Below are 19,949 nucleotides of genomic sequence, written 5' to 3'. Positions count from 1 at the left end.
AAAATGTGTCTCTTACCGTCATGGAGAGAGGTGTGTAAGGGAGGGACTTGGCGATAGGGCCTTGCCTGTGTGTTCGTTCTTTGTTTAAAATAAATGGAGGAGAAAGACAACAGTACTACCTCCTGCTGGTTTATTTTAACAATACTCCACCTGCTGAAACACTCATGGTCGTGCGGTGTATGGGACACGAGTGTTCATATCTCGTGCTAGTAATTAGCCTAGTAAAAGTGCAATAGCATAACTTAGCTCCGGTTAGTCCCACGTTTTAGTGAAGAACTACAAGTTATTACAGTGGTGTCAGAAGTGGGATTCTAAAAGCTGTTTAGAAGACGCCGTTATGGAGCGAAGTATAGGCGAATTAGAGCGTGCCATTCACGAGAACAGCATCATGCTAGAGCATCTGACGAGTGAGACGCTGCGGAGGAGCAGGGCTCCGCACCAGCCTGACGGCGCCAGGCCCTCACTGCTGCTCTCAACCGCCGCTTCGGGTAGAGAACCTCCGCAGAATAGAGCAGGGAGGAGCTAACTAACCGACGTCGACGTGAAGGAGAGAGTGTGGGCGCTTTCGCCGCTGACATCCGGGTCTACGCCCGGAAGGGCTACCCTACCTTCCAGGTCGCAGCAAGGGAAGAGCTGAGCCTCCATGCTTTCCTGCGGGGTCTTAGCCTGCGGGGTCTTAGGGTCTAACCTGAGAGGCTCCGCCAACATGTCCGCCTATTGTCACCCCGAGATCTAAGTGAGGCGCTGAGAGAGGCTGAGAGAGCTGAGGAGGTGCTACAGGCTGGGCCGGCAACAGGTCAATCTCCACTCCAGCGTCATCTGACAAGAGCCGTAGAACGGGAGGTGGATGGGGTCCGATCTGAGGAAGAGGTCAGCCGGGTTCAACCAGTGGAGACCCCCCGACGGAGGACGAGGCTAGACCGCTGCTACCGCTGCGGAGAACCGGGGCATTTCGCCAGGGACTGCCCTGCCCCGAGCCCCCGGCCCCGGGCAACGTTACCCCCGGGAAACGACCTCGGAGTGAGGCATTTAGGGGACCCTCACCCCATTATTCAGCACCCCTCCACAACGACTGCCCTACTGTGGGGCGCTGCGGGTTTGCCGGAGGACTGTACTTGGACTGTGTTGTTGACGGGCAGCCCTGCAGCGCCCTGGTAGATACGGGGTCCACCATTTGCTTGCTGCGAAAAGGACTGTTGTCAGGAACGTCCGGTCCTCTTCCGGAAGACTGGACCCCCACCATTACCGAACTGCTCACTGTCACGGGTGAAAGGACAGTAATGCCGGGAAAGAAACTGTTGTCTGTGGTGGTGGGGATGAGCCAGACGAGCCACGAGTTCTGGCTCGCCGATATCAGAGATGAGTGCATTGTTGGCTTGGACTTGTTAGCCCACTGGGGAGCACGTGTCGATGTGCCTGGGGCCGCCCTATGCTTAGGTAACGAGACCGTGCCGCTCCGATTGGGCCGGAGCCGTCATGGAAAAGCTCCGACCCCCAACCGCCACACGAGAGCGGCAGAGACTCAGGGGGAGCCCTGTGGGAGTATTGAAGCTCAGACCACTGCATCTCAGCCACTACCACCACACACTCCATCCGCCCCCCCGTCACCGGAAACTGTTGTTGCTGTTGAGGAGTTGGGGCGGCGAAGCAGTGAGCATCTGAGCACGACGCAGCAGGAGCAGCTACAGAATCTATTGGGGGACTTTGTGGACATTTTTGCAGCCCGTGAGGAGGACTGTACCAGAACAGCTCTGGTGCAGCATCAGATTGACACTGGCCCCGCTGCCCCCATTCGCTTGCACCCCCATAGACTGCCTCTCGCCAAGCGCCAGGCTGCTGAAGAAATTATTAGAGAAATGGCAGCTAACGGCATTATTGAGCCCTCAGACAGTCCCTGGGCTGCACCCATGGTCATGGTGCGGAAGAAAACGGGCGCGTGGCGCCCTTGCGTGGACTTTCGGCGACTAAATGCGGTCACCCGCAAGGACTCATACCCACTACCGCGCATTGACGATGCATTGGATTATGTAGCTGGATCCTATTGGTCCAGCTCTTTGGACTTGCGCAGTGGGTATTGGTAAGTGGAGCTGGCGACAGAGGCCCGGCCCAAAACTGCATTTACAATAGGGCAAGGACTGTGGCAGTTTAAAGTGATGCCCTTTGGACTGTGTAATGCCCCAGCCACCTTTGAGAGGCTGATGGAGCGGGTCCTCAAAGACATTCCCCGCACCCGCTGTGTGGTTTACTTGGACGATCTGTTGGTCCATGCCAGACACTTTGACCAGGCTGTCCACAACTTACGGGAGGTCCTGACGGCCATCCGTAACGCTGGGTTGCGGTTGAACCCGGCCAAGTGCAACATGCTCACCCGCCAGACGCAGTTCCTGGGACACGTGGTCAGTGAGAGTGGGGTGGCTACCGACCCGACAAAGGTGGCCGCGGTGAGGGACTGGCCCCCACCAACCAACATCACTGAGCTGCGGAGCTTCCTGGGCTTGGCCTCCTATTACAGGAGGTTTGTCAGAGACTTTGCAACCATTGCCAGCCCCTTACATCAGCTGACAAACAAGGGCCGGCGTTTTGGGTGGTCGGAGGACTGCGCTGCGGCCTTTCAACAGCTAAAAGCGGCTCTCATCGACGCTCCTGTCCTGGCCTACCCTGATCCCAACCAACCATTCCTTGTGGACACTGATGCCAGTAACGTGGGGGTCGGGGCCGTACTATCCCAGAGGAGGGAGAATGGAGAGCAAGTGGTGGCCTACTATAGTTGCAGCCTCAGTCGCCCAGAAAGAAATTACTGCGTCACCCGGCAGGAGTTGCTAGCGGTGGTCCTAGCCATCCCTCACTTCAGGCCCTACCTCCTGGGCACCAGGTTCACACTGAGGACAGACCACGCTAGCCTCACTTGGATGCTGAATTTCCGCCAGCCAGAGGGTCAGGTGTCAAGGTGGCTGGAGATCCTTCAAGAATACGACTTTGAGGTTCAGCACCGACCAGGGCGGCAGCATGCTAACGCTGACGCCCTCTCCAGACGTCCATGCTTTGTTGACGAATGTCGGTACTGCAGTCGCCAGGAAGAACGAGGTCTGGGGCCATCGTCGGCAGCAGTGGGGAACCGTTCACCACCGAGCAGCTGAGGCAACAGCAGGCAAATGATCAAGTACTGGTGAAGGTCAAGGGCTGGTTGGAGGCCCAAACACGTCCGGACTGGCCAGCCGTGTCCTCCCAGGGGCCCGAGATTAAAACGCTTTATTCTCAGTGGGGCAGCCTGGAGCTCCACGAAGGCGTGATATACAGGCGGTGGCAGGCGCCGGGGGGGGATTGACCGTCTGCAACTCCTGGTTCCCCATGCTCTGCGGCCGGTGGTCCTCCGTTGGGTTCATGGGTCAGCTGGAGCCGGCCATTTCGGGAACTCCAAGACAGTGCCTGAGCCTGGTGCGGCTGCGGCAACGTTTCTACTGGCCGGGATGTCGGCAGGACACAGAGCTGTATGTTCATTGCTGCGATATTTGCACGGCACAGAAGGGACCCAGCCGACGCTCTCATGCGCCACTACAGCAGTACCTAGTCGGGGCGCCTATGGAGAGGATTGGGGTGGACATCTTGGGTCCATTTCTCATCACAGATGCCGGCAACCGTTTTGTCCTGGTCGCTATGGACTATTTTACGAAGTGGCCGGAGGCATATGCGGTGCCAGATCAGAGTGCTTCCACTACGGCGCAGCGACTAGTGGATGAGATGTTTGCCCGGTTTGGGGTGCCGGACGAACTTCACAGTGACCAGGGGCGTAACTTTGAGAGCCGAGTGTTCAATGAGGTGTGCCAGCGATTGGGGGTGAAGAAGACAAGAACCACTCCCCTTCACCCTCAAAGCGATGGACTAGTTGAGCGGTTCAACCGCACCCTGGCCACCCAACTTGCCATCTTGACCAGCCAGCATCAGAGAGACTGGGACCAGCATCTACCTCTGGTCCTGTGGGCATATAGGACAGCAGTGCAGGAGTCAAGTCAGTGCACACCGGCGGCGCTGATGTCGGGAGGGAGCTCCGCACGCCGGTGGACTTGGTGTTCGGGTCGCCCCCCGAGCCGGAGATTGCTGGTGGGCCAGAATTGGATTACTTCAGGAAATTGAAGGAACGTCTGAGCACGGTCCATCAAATGGCCAGGGAGGCTCTGGGGGACGCTGGAGCCCGCCAGAAGCGGGCATACGACGCCCGGGCCCACGGGCCTACGATTGGGCCAGGGGACAGAGTGTGGGTGTTCTGCCCCCAGAGGAAGCGGGGGTTGTCACCCAAACTGACTCATCATTGGCAGGGACCTGGGGAGATTTTGGACAAAATTTCGGAGGTGGTCTTCCGGGTCAGAATGCCTGGACGGGGTAGACGGGTGGTGCTTCATAAGGACCGATTGGCACCGTACCACCCACTGGTCCCAGAGCAAAAGACTGATGGAAGCCAGAGAGGCTCCCCGAAATCCACTCCCAGCGCCGAAACAGACAATAACGGACTCAGGGCTGAGCCTGGTGCTGGGGGTGGAACACCAGGGAGGCCTAAGCGTGTTCGACGCCGGCCGGGACATTTGTTGGATTTTGTTGTGGGAGATTAGGGTTGTGGGGACACTAACCCTCTTGGGTGGGTCTATTGTAATGACCCGGCCGTCAGCACTAGCAGCTGGGTGCATTATGGGTAATTGTGTGTTGGGAGTTGATTTATGTGTTATTACAGCAAGATCGTTGAGTTTTTGTGATAGTAAAGTTATGTGTGTTATGTTCAAGTTAGGTCAGGTGTTCTTGGTTCATTACTGCCTTATGTAAAATATGTCTCTTACCGTCATGGAGAGAGGTGTGTAAGGGAGGGACTTGGCGATAGGGCCTTGCCTGTGTGTTCGTTCTTTGTTTAAAATAAATGGAGGAGAAAGACAACAGTACTACCTCCTGCTGGTTTATTTTAACAATACTCCACCTGCTGAAACACTCATGGTCGTGCGGTGTATGGGACACGAGTTTTCATATCTCGTGCTAGTAATTAGCCTAGTAAAAGTGCAATAGCATAACTTAGCTCCGGTTAGTCCCACGTTTTAGTGAAGAACTACAAGTTATTACATTATTTATTATTGCAGACACAGTGAACATTATTTTTGTCATTCAAATTCTGTTCATTCTGTTTATTAGATCTTGCAAAATAGATAGCCTATTGTTTGCAGACAATATGAGAGTAAATCCTAATGGATTATTTAACAACATTTTCCACATGGTCCAAATGGTTCTGTGCAAGTATGGCTTATTGAGTGGCCTTGTTACTAAAAACACTTCAAAGCAAAGTGTTTGACCTACAAACCTTTGCACCACCCAGTAGTGCAGCTGCTATACTGATTGTGGTCCACTGGATTAAAAACAAATTGAATACTTTCAAATATGAGAACAAAAGCATATAAATAAATAAATAAAATCATGATAATTTATTTCTGTCTTTACAGGTAGCAATGTTCATGGTTTTGTTATTTTTTGTTTTTTCAAGGAGAAGAGAAGGGTCGCTGCTTCACTATAGAGTATGTGATGCCCATGAATGTTCAGATGACATCAGAGTCTACAGCCAGTGTCTTGAGTGAGTGAAAGTCTCCTTTCCTAGACTTGGTTTGCAAATGGCTTCTATTTGTGCATGTTGTTTATTCACTGAGCTCTAAAGCACTAATGAGGAGAAGTTATTGTACAAAAGTGGAATTTCTCTCACTGCACTTTTCAGAGTATTCACACTTGCCAGGTTTAGATAAAAAAAAAAAATTGCTCTGTCGTTCATTTGAATAAGAGTGAATGCTGCCATCCCTGGTGCATACCAACCAAGCACAACCTTTTCAAGGGGGCTCGGCCCACTTCCAAATTAACTGAAATATGAATGCAACACAGACCAAAGACATCTAAACGAAGCAAGCAAGATGTCACAAGATGCAAACATACCTTTTTTGCTCGTCATAGGAATTAGGTCACAAATTACAATTCGGTACAGGCGTCGTAACCGCCGCCTCCTTGCAGTAGTCTCCTGGTGCTGTTTTGACTCTTTAATACATTTTAAGCTCTTAGTGAGGTCTCAGCTGGTAAAAATACCATACTGTATGATACTGTACACACATTCAGTGAGCCTATTTAGCCCAGCACTCTGCATTGTTTTTGGATGTTTTGTAAGTTCCGTCACAAAATGTACATCATAAAAGTTATTTGTTTTGTAACTTTAGGTTGTGTGAACACTAAAGTAATCAGGACTAAATGTTTAACTGTCTTTTTTGGTCCTGACCAAAAGAACCAAACTACAAGTGTGAACACACCCTAAATGTGGCAACCTTGGGGGAGAAAAAAAAAAACACTACAAACTACAAACCTCAAAAAGTACCTTAACGACCTGAAAAATAGTTTTCTTGTGTTTTAAATGCAATGAGTGGTTCCAATATTGATTTAATTTAGCTAATGGATTTTAGATAATTGATTAACTATGCATGGCATTTTTTGATTGCATTTAACTGTTCATGAAATATCTTTTTTAGAGTAATAAAATCTGAGATTGAATGATTCAATTGAAGTATAACATTTTCACAAAAAGTAAAAATTGAGATATGCAAGTGTGTAACAGTTAGTCTTTTGACTCTTGATTTGTGATTTGCATATGTATGTCACTGTGTCAGTGTCACGGGTATGGTGCGGATGAAGACAGGCAGAGGCCCAAAGTTCCAATTCAAACTTTTACTATAATAAAACTTAAACAAAACTGGTACAGGCAAGGGTAACACTCTCCATACACAATGACATCCAAACATTGACCGACAACTGAAGGGTGAAGGACAGGAACTAAATACACAGATGACAACGAGTGACGACAGGTGAAGACAATGAAGGGTGATTAACTGATTAACTAGACAGGTGATGAAAATGAACTAATGAAAATGACGACAGAGAGGAAGAAAAACACTGAATGAGAAAAAACAACCTAAAAGTCCATGGACACAACAGAAAACACATTAACAATGTGACAGAACCCCCCCCTCCCCCCAGGCGCGCCCTCGCGCCGTAAAACATCCAAAGGGGTGGGAGGGTGGGCGCCCTGGAGGCTGATGGACAGGTGGCCGATCTGGAGCAGGAAGCCTCCAGGGCGGAGCAGGATGAGGGCGTGGCCATGGCAGAGCAGACGGACCCTCAGGCGTCCATGGCGGTGAGGACCCTTCGGGCGGCCATGGCGGTGAGGACCCTTCGGGCGGCCATGGCGGTGAGGACCCTTCGGGCGGCCATGGCGGTGAGGACCCTTCGGGCGACCATGGCGGTGAGGACCCTTCGGGCGGCCATGGCGGTGAGGACCCTTCGGGCGGCCATGGCGGTGAGGACCCTTCGGGCGGCCATGGCGGTGAGGACCCTTCGGGCGGCCATGGCGGTGAGGACCCTTCGGGCGGCCATGGCGGTGAGGACCCTTCGGGCGGCCATGGCGGTGAGGACCCTTCGGGCGGCCATGGCGGTGAGGACCCTTCGGGCGGCCATGGCGGTGAGGACCCTTCGGGCGGCCATGGCGGTGAGGACCCTTCGGGCGGCCATGGCGACCGTGTCGGCAGGGCCTCCACGATCCCCTCAGAGGACTTATTGCCCCCCCCCAAAATTTTCTTGGGGAGGTCAGCACTGGACTGGACCAGCGGCGAAGAGGGCTCTGAGCTGACCGGGGCCAGCGGCGAAGGCGGTCCTGGGCTGGACGGGACCAGCGGCGAAGGCACTGGGCTGGACGGGACCGGCGGCGAAGGCACTGGGCTGGACGGGACCGGCGGCGAAGGCTCTGGGCTGGACGGGACCAGCGGCGAAGGCTCTGGGCTGGACGGGACCAGCGGCGAAGGCTCTGGGCTGGACGGGACCAGCGGTGCAGGAAGCTCTGGGCTGGACGGGACCAGCGGTGCAGGAAGCTCTGGGCTGGACGGGACCAGCGGTACAGGAAGCTCTGGGCTGGACGGGACCAGCGGTGCAGGAAGCTCTGGGCTGGACGGGACCAGCGGTACAGGAAGCTCTGGACTGGACGGAACCAGCGGTGCAGGAAGCTCAGGGCTGGACGGGACCAGCGGTGCAGGAAGCTCTGGGCTGGACGGGACCAGCGGCGAAGGCTCTGGGCTGGACGGGATCAGCGGTGCAGGAAGCTCTGGGCTGGACGGGACCAGCGGTGCAGGAAGCTCTGGGCTGGACGGGACCAGCGGTGCAGGAAGCTCTGTGCTGGGCAGCGATGAGGGCTCTGTGCTGGGCAGCGATGAGGGCTCTGTGCTGGGCAGCGATGAGGGCTCTGTGCTGGGCAGCGATGAGGGCTCTGTGCTGGGCAGCGATGAGGGCTCTGTGCTGGGCAGCGATGAGGGCTCTGTGCTGGGCAGCGATGAGGGCTCTGTGCTGGGCAGCGATGAGGGCTCTGTGCTGGGCAGCGATGAGGGCTCTGTGCTGGGCAGCGATGAGGGCTCTGTGCTGGGCAGTGATGAGGGCTCTGGCGCAGGATCAGCGGCCTCTGGCGCAGGATCAGGGGGCTCTGACGCAGGATCAGCAGGCTCTGGCGCAGGATCAGCGGCCTCTGGCGCAGGATCAGCGGGCTCTGGCGCAGGAAGCTCTGGGCTGGACGGGACCAGCGGTGCAGGCGGCTTGGAGCTGGACGTCAACCGTCCAGGGTCGAAGAGGGACCAAAGCGGAGAATGGTGTCGGGGTCCATCTCGACCACCGCCTCTACTGCGGCCTCCACGGGTCCCGCGAAATCTGGCCAGACGGGTTCCCTCAAACGACCCTCCATGGGCAAAGGCTGGGAGATCTTGGCTCTCCTTGGCCAGGACGAAAATTTTTATCCAATCGTCCATTTTAGGTTGGGTCGGTCAATCTGTCACGGGTATGGTGCGGATGAAGACAGGCAGAGGCCCAAAGTTCCAATTCAAACTTTTACTATAATAAAACTTAAACAAAACTGGTACAGGCAAGGGTAACACTCTCCATACACAATGACATCCAAACATTGACCGACAACTGAAGGGTGAAGGACAGGAACTAAATACACAGATGACAACGAGTGACGACAGGTGAAGACAATGAAGGGTGATTAACTGATTAACTAGACAGGTGATGAAAATGAACTAATGAAAATGACGACAGAGAGGAAGAAAAACACTGAATGAGAAAAAACAACCTAAAAGTCCATGGACACAACAGAAAACACATTAACAATGTGACAGTCAGAAGTCTCAAGGGTTGAAGGATTTTCAATTGGTCTTGGTAGCAGGAATTTATATCCAATAACACTCCATGTTTGTCTATTCAACTGATCAGTCTCATTTAACCCCTCACATGATCCTCAAATGCAGGGGTGTGTCAAGAGCATTATAAATAGGGATGTGTGCGGATGGGTTAGGCTGAGGCACTGCTTTAAAAGAGGCTGGCCACAAGTGACATTAGAAAAAAACATGATAAAATGCACAATACTCATGGTTATCTAAGGGAGTTAATTTAAACTGAAGTTGAATTTTGTCACTGTAAACTGTATAGGTAGACTCAGTGATGTTTAAAGCCAATGTTTATTTATTCGCGATAGTGTTGGTGAAATTGCATGTGATTAAAGTTGCCAGATTTCAGGGGCCAGTGAGTTGGCCACCATGTAGGCTAGTTCCGCCCCTGCTCACATGAACACCAAACCTCACACGTATGGTACACCATAAATGTATTTGCTGTTTATATTCTTGTTACATTAATAGTGATATTATAGAGGTTGTAGAAGAATTAGGTACATCAGTAATTATTTATTTGGGTTTGTTTCTAGAAATGATCCGCTCTGCTACTCCTTTTCCACTGGTCAGTCTATTCTTCATGTTCATTGGCTTTGTGCTGAGTAATATTGGACATATCCGTCCTCAACGCACCATTCTGGCCTTCATCTCTGGAATCTTCTTTATCCTGTCAGGTGAGTTTGAGTTCAAAGCAGTAAAAAAATGTGGTAGGAAAAGGTTACACCCTTCAGTATATATACAGCAGGAATAAATCGTGTAATCTTTTTGGACAATAATATACTTTTGTATAATAACTTTCAGAGTACTAGAATTCTTCTATAATGACTGACTGGATAAAAAAAAATAAGAATTAACTAAGAAAACGAAAGAAAGTAATTTTAGCTTGAAGACTGTGTCCAGAAGAAATGGGTGAGATCTTTGTTCAGTTCTCAGAACTTACAGTTCTCTGAAAGGCCAGATAAAAAAACTTTTTAGTTCAGAATGTGTCACTGCAGCTCTCTTCCTCTTTAATTTTTTCTGACTTATTTTCTCTTTATTTCTGATACAGGTCTGTCCCTGGTGGTTGGTCTGGTCTTGTATATTTCCAGTATTAATGATGAGATGATGAACAGAACAAAAACAAATGAAGCTTATTTCAGTTATAACTATGGCTGGTCTTTTGCTTTTGCTGCAGTCTCCTTCCTGCTTACTGAGGTAACACTTCTGCTTATCTTTATATTATCAGTTCACACTGAAAATACGTTTAAATAACCCTAGAATTATTTTCAGACCAATCTGGAATGGCAAGCACGATTCAGTAACACTTTAGTTGAAGGTCCAATTTTTGCTGTTAACTTGGTACTTGTTAGCATGCCTATTACTTGGATATTGGCTGTTTATTAGTAAAGCACATATTAATGACTTATTCTGTATGACCATTTTTCTACGTCCCTTAAAGGATTAGTTCACTTTTAAAGTGAAAATTCTGTCATCATATACTCACCCTTAAGTTTTTTCAAACCTGTATGAATTTCTTTCCTCTGCTGAACACAAGGGAAGATATTTAGAAGAATGTCAGTAACCAGACAGTTTTTGGTTCCCATTGACTTCCATAGTATATTTTTTTATCTAACTGTCTGGTGACTGACATTCTTCTAAATATCTTCCTTTGTGTTCAGCAGAGGAAAGAAATTCATACAGGTTTGAAACAACTTAAGGGTGAGTATATGATGACAGAATTTTCATTTTAAAAGTGAACTAATCCTTTAATACCCAATACATAAACTTAACAACTGCCATACTAACCCTGAAATTATTGGATTCGGTAGTGCACCTTTCCATTTGGGTACTGGCGGGATGGTTCGCCTCCTTTGCCAATTCAGATTCTGAGCCTTTTCCACCTGAGGAGGTGCAGGTGCCTCCTCCTGAACTTCAACTTCAACTGAAATATAAGAAAAAATAGTTACGGCTGCCATCAAGTTTAGGATGATAGAACATGCATGTGTTTGTGCCTTTGCGTGTGTGTGTGTGTGTGTGTGTGTGTGTGTGTGTGTGTGTGTGTGTGTGTGTGTGTGTGTGTGTGTGTGTGTGTGTGTGTGTGTGTGTGTGTGTGTGTGTGTGTGTGTGTGTGTGTGTGTGTGTGTGTGTGTGTGTGTGTGTGTGTGCGTGCACATGTGCATGGGGACTGCACAGCGACTTCTGTATGTGGTTATTTTTTTGTTCACCATACAGATTTTTGGAAAGACAAAAATCTCAAATTCTTGATCTACTTTACACCTTTCCCTACATCAGCTCAACACTGTGCAAAGGACAACATGTAACCTGAATGTTGAACATACCGGAATAGATACATACCTGTCTCTTCGTCCTCTGAGTCTACTAGGCCTAATTCTGCCTGCCTCTCATACTCCTCGTCACTGATCCCTAGCTCATCCTCACTTTCATGAGATGGCATAACCACACATTTCAGCCCTTCTCTCAGCCTTGCCATAGAACACTGACGGCTTCATTTTCTAAACAAAATAAGAGTATATATTTTACTTATATACTTTACTTTTACTTTACTTTATAAATATATACAAATATATATAAATATATGAGTAGAATACAACCGTCCAACTATATCAGTGCATCCATACATTGTCATTCATACAAAGCTACTCTGCATTAGCATGGGCAAAATATTGTTCCATTACCGCACAATGTTGCCATATGGCAACATACCTATTTTATTGAATAAAAAGGTAATCGTAGAATCAAAACAATGTGACAATGATTGAAAAAAGATTAGAACTTTCCCTTAGATGCTTGATGTAATTTGAAATTCTGAAGAAATGTGAAAAATTGAGGAAAATCTTCACATATTCACGAGCACTTCTTCAGCAACTGGAGTCATCAAAAGTGTGTTAAAAGAATGACACTGCAAGGGTGTGTAGTGTCATTTGATGTCATCAAAGCATATCATTGGTTACCACCAGGTTCTACCATGAATTTAAGACCAATCAGAGCTCATGTTTATTTTCAAACTTTAAGAAATGTCCAAAGAAAGGGTATGTTGCCATATGGCAACACCGTGCAGTAGAGTAGATACAAAATCTTTGTGTTAGCTGATCAACATGGCATTGTCCACAATTTTGAATTCTACACTGGTGCTGTCCCTGCTGCTGAGGGAATGCCTGACATCGGTGCAAGTGGAAATGTAATGCTAAGTCTGGCCTTAGACATCCCTCCCAACATGTCTTACAAACTGTTATATGATAAATGGTTTTTGTGGGGTAGACCTACAAGTCATCCTGGAGAAATTAAAAATCCACAGTGTGGGAACTGTGAGAAAGAACAGACTTGCCGGTTGTGTCTTCACAGAAGACAAAGAAATGAAGGCTAAAGGTCGGGGAACGTTTGAGGAAATGGAGGCAAAACACAACAGCATCACGTTGAAAGCCGTTAAATGGTACGACAATCGTCCAGTTATCCTCCTCAGTACCTTCGCTGCAGCAAACCCCACCACCACAGTGCAGAGGTGGGACAAGAAAGCAAAGCAGATGGTAACAGTTGTGAGCCCCAACATTGTCACCGTGTACAACAAGTGTCACGGTAGGGAGACGAGAGGCGTGGATTCAAACGCAGAGTGATTTTATTTGGATGACAGACAGGAGGGTATAAATTCCAAGGCACGGAAACAAACGGGAGGGTATACACGAAAACACGTAACATGTACAACGAACCAGCACAGGACAGCAAACACAGGAAGACTAAATAGGGAGGCAAACAAGGAGGGTAACGAGCAGGACAGGTGGGACAACTAAACCAATAATCAGATAACAAGGGGGAGGGACCAGACAATGACAAGAGCACATGGCCCCAAAATAACAAAACACCCATGTGCATCACAAGACAGGACAGACATGTGACAACAAGTGCATGGGTGGTGTTGACCTATTGGATTCCCTCATTGCCCTGTACCGTACCAAGATCAGATCCAAGAAGTGGTACCACCGCATTGTGTTCCACTTCTTTGATCTTACAGTGGTGCAGGCATGGTTGCTTTACCGCAGGGACTCTGATGCCACGGGAATTTCACAGAAGACACAATTGAGCTTACTGGACTTCAAGGTCAATGTGGCACTCTGCCTTACACAGGTCAACAAGGGCACCACCAAACGAAAAGGTAGACCCTCACAGAGTTTGGAGGTCCGTATAGAAGAGAAGCGGCACAAAGGACCCACTGCCCCCCTTCCACCAAGCAGCATCCGTCTTGACCGCTTTGATCACTGGCCAGAGATGGGTGCACCAAAAGGAAGGTGCAAGAGTCCTGGCTGCAAGGGCATCGTCAGAGTGGTATGCTCTAAGTGCAAGGTGCACCTCTGCCTTAACGGAGAGAACAACTGCTTTAAGGCGTTTCACATTGAGTAGTTTCACTTGAACAGTTCTTATTAGTTTGTGTCAGATGTTTTGTAAATGTTGTTGAAATAATCATTTCACATTGAGTAGTTTCACTTGAACAGCTCTTATGAGTTTGCGTTAAATGTTTTGTAAATGTTGTTGAAATAATACTTTGAAAATTAGTTTCATATTTTGTACACAAAGCTCTTGAAAAAATTTAAATAATAAAAACAATTTCATTTCTAAAAGACAGGTCTGTAATCATCTATGAATTTCATTTCATTTTGGGAGAAAACACATCAGGCTGATCCATTGTCGCACAAAGTTGCCATATGGCAACGCACCTAAAAGTACCCCCCCCCCCCCCCAAAAAAAATATAAATATGTTAATTTGAGTCTATTTTATATATAAAAAAAAAACACTATAACATTTTATAACATTTTTCTATGATTGCATAATAATGCGTGCAGTAGAGGGTTAACAAGCAGTAATTAGGAGTTTATTGAGGCGAAAGTTATAGTTAGTAGTTAGATAATAGTGAGTATTGGACCTTAATCTAAAGTGTGACGGACGATTCCAGTAAAGCCAAAACTGCTTTCACCACTTCCTCAGGGGTGTTTCACGTATAATGCCATTTGGGCTTATGCCCCAGCCATTCATTTAAAGACTGTTAAACATTACCAGCAATTTATTCAAATAGACTGTCATGATTGAGGGCATCTTGATTAGAGAGCTCCTTGTTGGCCAAGATTAGTGGCCCATTAGAGTTCCATAGTTCCTAGAACTGTTGCCGGAAGTACCCGGATTTTGGCGTGTTCACGCTGCAGGAAATCAAGCATAGCGTCAGTTCGGGCAGGTCATGTTAGTCAAGCTCGCATCAGCTGACTCTCAGCTGATCCACTACTACCTATAGGAATAAGACACCTATCACTGTATACAAGCTCCATCAGTATTATCAGCAGATATCACATTTCTCAGGAGATAATAACCCTTCTCCATCCCCAGCTCCTCTCGTGCAGTCAGTTTTTTGGCATTCTGATTCCCCTTTGAATCAGAATAAATTCTCAAATTATGTTGTACTTTAAAATCTTGAATTAATGATATCTGCAATACATTCATGTTGGTTCTGTTCTGTTTACCCTAAGGGGGTGTGGCGAGCACCTCAACCTTGTCCTGCTCGCCACAGGGGCGATATGTCATCAAAGCATATCATTGGTTACCACCAGGTTCTACCATGAATTTAAGACCAATCAGAGCTCATGTTTATTTTCAAACTTTAAGAAATGTCCAAAGAAAGGGTATGTTGCCATATGGCAACACCGTGCAGTAGAGTAGATACAAAATCTTTGTGTTAGCTGATCAACATGGCATTGTCCACAATTTTGAATTCTACACTGGTGCTGTCCCTGCTGCTGAGGGAATGCCTGACATCGGTGCAAGTGGAAATGTAATGCTAAGTCTGGCCTTAGACATCCCTCCCAACATGTCTTACAAACTGTTATATGATAAATGGTTTTTGTGGGGTAGACCTACAAGTCATCCTGGAGAAATTAAAAATCCACAGTGTGGGAACTGTGAGAAAGAACAGACTTGCCGGTTGTGTCTTCACAGAAGACAAAGAAATGAAGGCTAAAGGTCGGGGAACGTTTGAGGAAATGGAGGCAAAACACAACAGCATCACGTTGAAAGCCGTTAAATGGTACGACAATCGTCCAGTTATCCTCCTCAGTACCTTCGCTGCAGCAAACCCCACCACCACAGTGCAGAGGTGGGACAAGAAAGCAAAGCAGATGGTAACAGTTGTGAGCCCCAACATTGTCACCGTGTACAACAAGTGTCACGGTAGGGAGACGAGAGGCGTGGATTCAAACGCAGAGTGATTTTATTTGGATGACAGACAGGAGGGTATAAATTCCAAGGCACGGAAACAAACGGGAGGGTATACACGAAAACACGTAACATGTACAACGAACCAGCACAGGACAGCAAACACAGGAAGACTAAATAGGGAGGCAAACAAGGAGGGTAACGAGCAGGACAGGTGGGACAACTAAACCAATAATCAGATAACAAGGGGGAGGGACCAGACAATGACAAGAGCACATGGCCCCAAAATAACAAAACACCCATGTGCATCACAAGACAGGACAGACATGTGACAACAAGTGCATGGGTGGTGTTGACCTATTGGATTCCCTCATTGCCCTGTACCGTACCAAGATCAGATCCAAGAAGTGGTACCACCGCATTGTGTTCCACTTCTTTGATCTTACAGTGGTGCAGGCATGGTTGCTTTACCGCAGGGACTCTGATGCCACGGGAATTTCACAGAAGACACAATTGAGCTTACTGGACTTCAAGGTCAATGTGGCACTCTGCCTTACACAGGTCAACAAGGGCACCACCAAACGAAAAGGTAGACCCTCACAGAGTTTGGAGGTCCGTATAGAAGAGAAGCGGCACAAAGGACCCACTGCCCCCCTTCCACCAAGCAGCATCCGTCTTGACCGCTTTGATCACTGGCCAGAGATGGGTGCACCAAAAGGAAGGTGCAAGAGTCCTGGCTGCAAGGGCATCGTCAGAGTGGTATGCTCTAAGTGCAAGGTGCACCTCTGCCTTAACGGAGAGAACAACTGCTTTAAGGCGTTTCACATTGAGTAGTTTCACTTGAACAGTTCTTATTAGTTTGTGTCAGATGTTTTGTAAATGTTGTTGAAATAATCATTTCACATTGAGTAGTTTCACTTGAACAGCTCTTATGAGTTTGCGTTAAATGTTTTGTAAATGTTGTTGAAATAATACTTTGAAAATTAGTTTCATATTTTGTACACAAAGCTCTTGAAAAAATTTAAATAATAAAAACAATTTCATTTCTAAAAGACAGGTCTGTAATCATCTATGAATTTCATTTCATTTTGGGAGAAAACACATCAGGCTGATCCATTGTCGCACAAAGTTGCCATATGGCAACGCACCTAAAAGTACCCCCCCCCCCCCCCCCAAAAAAAATATAAATATGTTAATTTGAGTCTATTTTATATATAAAAAAAAAACACTATAACATTTTATAACATTTTTCTATGATTGCATAATAATGCGTGCAGTAGAGGGTTAACAAGCAGTAATTAGGAGTTTATTGAGGCGAAAGTTATAGTTAGTAGTTAGATAATAGTGAGTATTGGACCTTAATCTAAAGTGTGACGGACGATTCCAGTAAAGCCAAAACTGCTTTCACCACTTCCTCAGGGGTGTTTCACGTATAATGCCATTTGGGCTTATGCCCCAGCCATTCATTTAAAGACTGTTAAACATTACCAGCAATTTATTCAAATAGACTGTCATGATTGAGGGCATCTTGATTAGAGAGCTCCTTGTTGGCCAAGATTAGTGGCCCATTAGAGTTCCATAGTTCCTAGAACTGTTGCCGGAAGTACCCGGATTTTGGCGTGTTCACGCTGCAGGAAATCAAGCATAGCGTCAGTTCGGGCAGGTCATGTTAGTCAAGCTCGCATCAGCTGACTCTCAGCTGATCCACTACTACCTATAGGAATAAGACACCTATCACTGTATACAAGCTCCATCAGTATTATCAGCAGATATCACATTTCTCAGGAGATAATAACCCTTCTCCATCCCCAGCTCCTCTCGTGCAGTCAGTTTTTTGGCATTCTGATTCCCCTTTGAATCAGAATAAATTCTCAAATTATGTTGTACTTTAAAATCTTGAATTAATGATATCTGCAATACATTCATGTTGGTTCTGTTCTGTTTACCCTAAGGGGGTGTGGCGAGCACCTCAACCTTGTCCTGCTCGCCACAGGGGCGATATGTCATCAAAGCATATCATTGGTTACCACCAGGTTCTACCATGAATTTAAGACCAATCAGAGCTCATGTTTATTTTCAAACTTTAAGAAATGTCCAAAGAAAGGGTATGTTGCCATATGGCAACACCGTGCAGTAGAGTAGATACAAAATCTTTGTGTTAGCTGATCAACATGGCATTGTCCACAATTTTGAATTCTACACTGGTGCTGTCCCTGCTGCTGAGGGAATGCCTGACATCGGTGCAAGTGGAAATGTAATGCTAAGTCTGGCCTTAGACATCCCTCCCAACATGTCTTACAAACTGTTATATGATAAATGGTTTTTGTGGGGTAGACCTACAAGTCATCCTGGAGAAATTAAAAATCCACAGTGTGGGAACTGTGAGAAAGAACAGACTTGCCGGTTGTGTCTTCACAGAAGACAAAGAAATGAAGGCTAAAGGTCGGGGAACGTTTGAGGAAATGGAGGCAAAACACAACAGCATCACGTTGAAAGCCGTTAAATGGTACGACAATCGTCCAGTTATCCTCCTCAGTACCTTCGCTGCAGCAAACCCCACCACCACAGTGCAGAGGTGGGACAAGAAAGCAAAGCAGATGGTAACAGTTGTGCGCCCCAACATTGTCACCGTGTACCTATTAAGTGTCACGGTAGGGAGACGAGAGGCGTGGATTCAAACGCAGAGTGATTTTATTTGGATGACAGACAGGAGGGTATAAATTCCAAGGCACGGAAACAAACGGGAGGGTATACACGAAAACACGTAACATGTACAACGAACCAGCACAGGACAGCAAACACAGGAAGACTAAATAGGGAGGCAAACAAGGAGGGTAACGAGCAGGACAGGTGGGACAACTAAACCAATAATCAGATAACAAGGGGGAGGGACCAGACAATGACAAGAGCACATGGCCACAAAATAACAAAACACCCATGTGCATCACAAGACAGGACAGACATGTGACAACAAGTGCATGGGTGGTGTTGACCTATTGGATTCCCTCATTGCCCTGTACCATACCAAGATCAGATCCAAGAAGTGGTACCACCGCATTGTGTTCCACTTCTTTGATCTTACAGTGGTGCAGGCATGGTTGCTTTACCGCAGGGACTCTGATGCCACGGGAATTTCACAGAAGACACAATTGAGCTTACTGGACTTCAAGGTCAATGTGGCACTCTGCCTTACACAGGTCAACAAGGGCACCACCAAACGAAAAGGTAGACCCTCACAGAGTTTGGAGGTCCGTATAGAAGAGAAGCGGCACAAAGGACCCACTGCCCCCCTTCCACCAAGCAGCATCCGTCTTGACCGCTTTGATCACTTGCCAGAGATGGGTGCACCAAAAGGAAGGTGCAAGAGTCCTGGCTGCAAGGGCATCGTCAGAGTGGTATGCTCTAAGTGCAAGGTGCACCTCTGCCTTAACGGAGAGAACAACTGCTTTAAGGCGTTTCACATTGAGTAGTTTCACTTGAACAGCTCTTATGAGTTTGCGTTAAATGTTTTGTAAATGTTGTTGAAATAATACTTTGAAAATTAGTTTCATATTTTGTACACAAAGCTCTTGAAAAAAATTTAAATAATAAAAACAATTTCATTTCTAAAAGACAGGTCTGTAATCATCTATGAATTTCATTTCATTTTGGGAGAAAACACATCAGGCTGTTCCATTGTCGCACAAAGTTGCCATATGGCAACGCACCTAAACGTACCCCCCCCCCCCCCCCCCAAAAAAAAAATATAAATATGTTAATTTGAGTCTATTTTATATATAAAAAAAACACTATAACATTTTATAACATTTTTCTATGATTGCATAATAATGCGTGCAGTAGAGGGTTAACAAGCAGTAATTAGGAGTTTATTGAGGCGAAAGTTATAGTTAGTAGTTAGATAATAGTGAGTATTGGACCTTAATCTAAAGTGTGACCGACGATTCCAGTAAAGCCAAAACTGCTTTCACCACTTCCTCAGGGGTGTTTCACGTATAATGCCATTTGGGCTTATGCCCCAGCCATTCATTTAAAGACTGTTAAACATTACCAGCAATTTATTCAAATAGACTGTCATGATTGAGGGCATCTTGATTAGAGAGCTCCTTGTTGGCCAAGATTAGTGGCCCATTAGAGTTCCATAGTTCCTAGAACTGTTGCCGGAAGTACCCGGATTTTGGCGTGTTCACGCTGCAGGAAATCAAGCATAGCGTCAGTTCGGGCAGGTCATGTTAGTCAAGCTCGCATCAGCTGACTCTCAGCTGATCCACTACTACCTATAGGAATATGACACCTATCACTGTATACAAGCTCCATCAGTATTATCAGCAGATATCACATTTCTCAGGAGATAATAACCCTTCTCCATCCCCAGCTCCTCTCGTGCAGTCAGTTTTTTGGCATTCTGATTCCCCTTTGAATCAGAATAAATTCTCAAATTATGTTGTACTTTAAAATCTTGAATTAATGATATCTGCAATACATTCATGTTGGTTCTG

General features: G+C 47.1%; 1 protein-coding gene across 1 annotated transcript in view; it reads left to right on the top strand.

Annotated features, from left to right (window-relative positions):
• cacng5a (calcium channel, voltage-dependent, gamma subunit 5a) overlaps positions 1-19,949 on the top strand; it is a 70,791-nt gene that overhangs the window by 31,433 nt on the left and 19,409 nt on the right. Inside the window, exons 3-5 of the mRNA XM_079628938.1 lie at positions 5,516-5,602; positions 9,797-9,937; positions 10,312-10,457. Coding sequence (XP_079485064.1) covers positions 5,516-5,602; positions 9,797-9,937; positions 10,312-10,457 — 374 coding nt within the window. The remainder of the gene's footprint in view (positions 1-5,515; positions 5,603-9,796; positions 9,938-10,311; positions 10,458-19,949) is intronic.

The sequence above is a fragment of the Phoxinus phoxinus genome (assembly GCF_949152265.1).
Source record: "Phoxinus phoxinus genome assembly, chromosome: 11".
Classification (NCBI taxonomy): Eukaryota; Metazoa; Chordata; class Actinopteri; order Cypriniformes; family Leuciscidae; genus Phoxinus; species Phoxinus phoxinus.
This window is presented reverse-complemented; position numbering and strand designations above follow the sequence as displayed.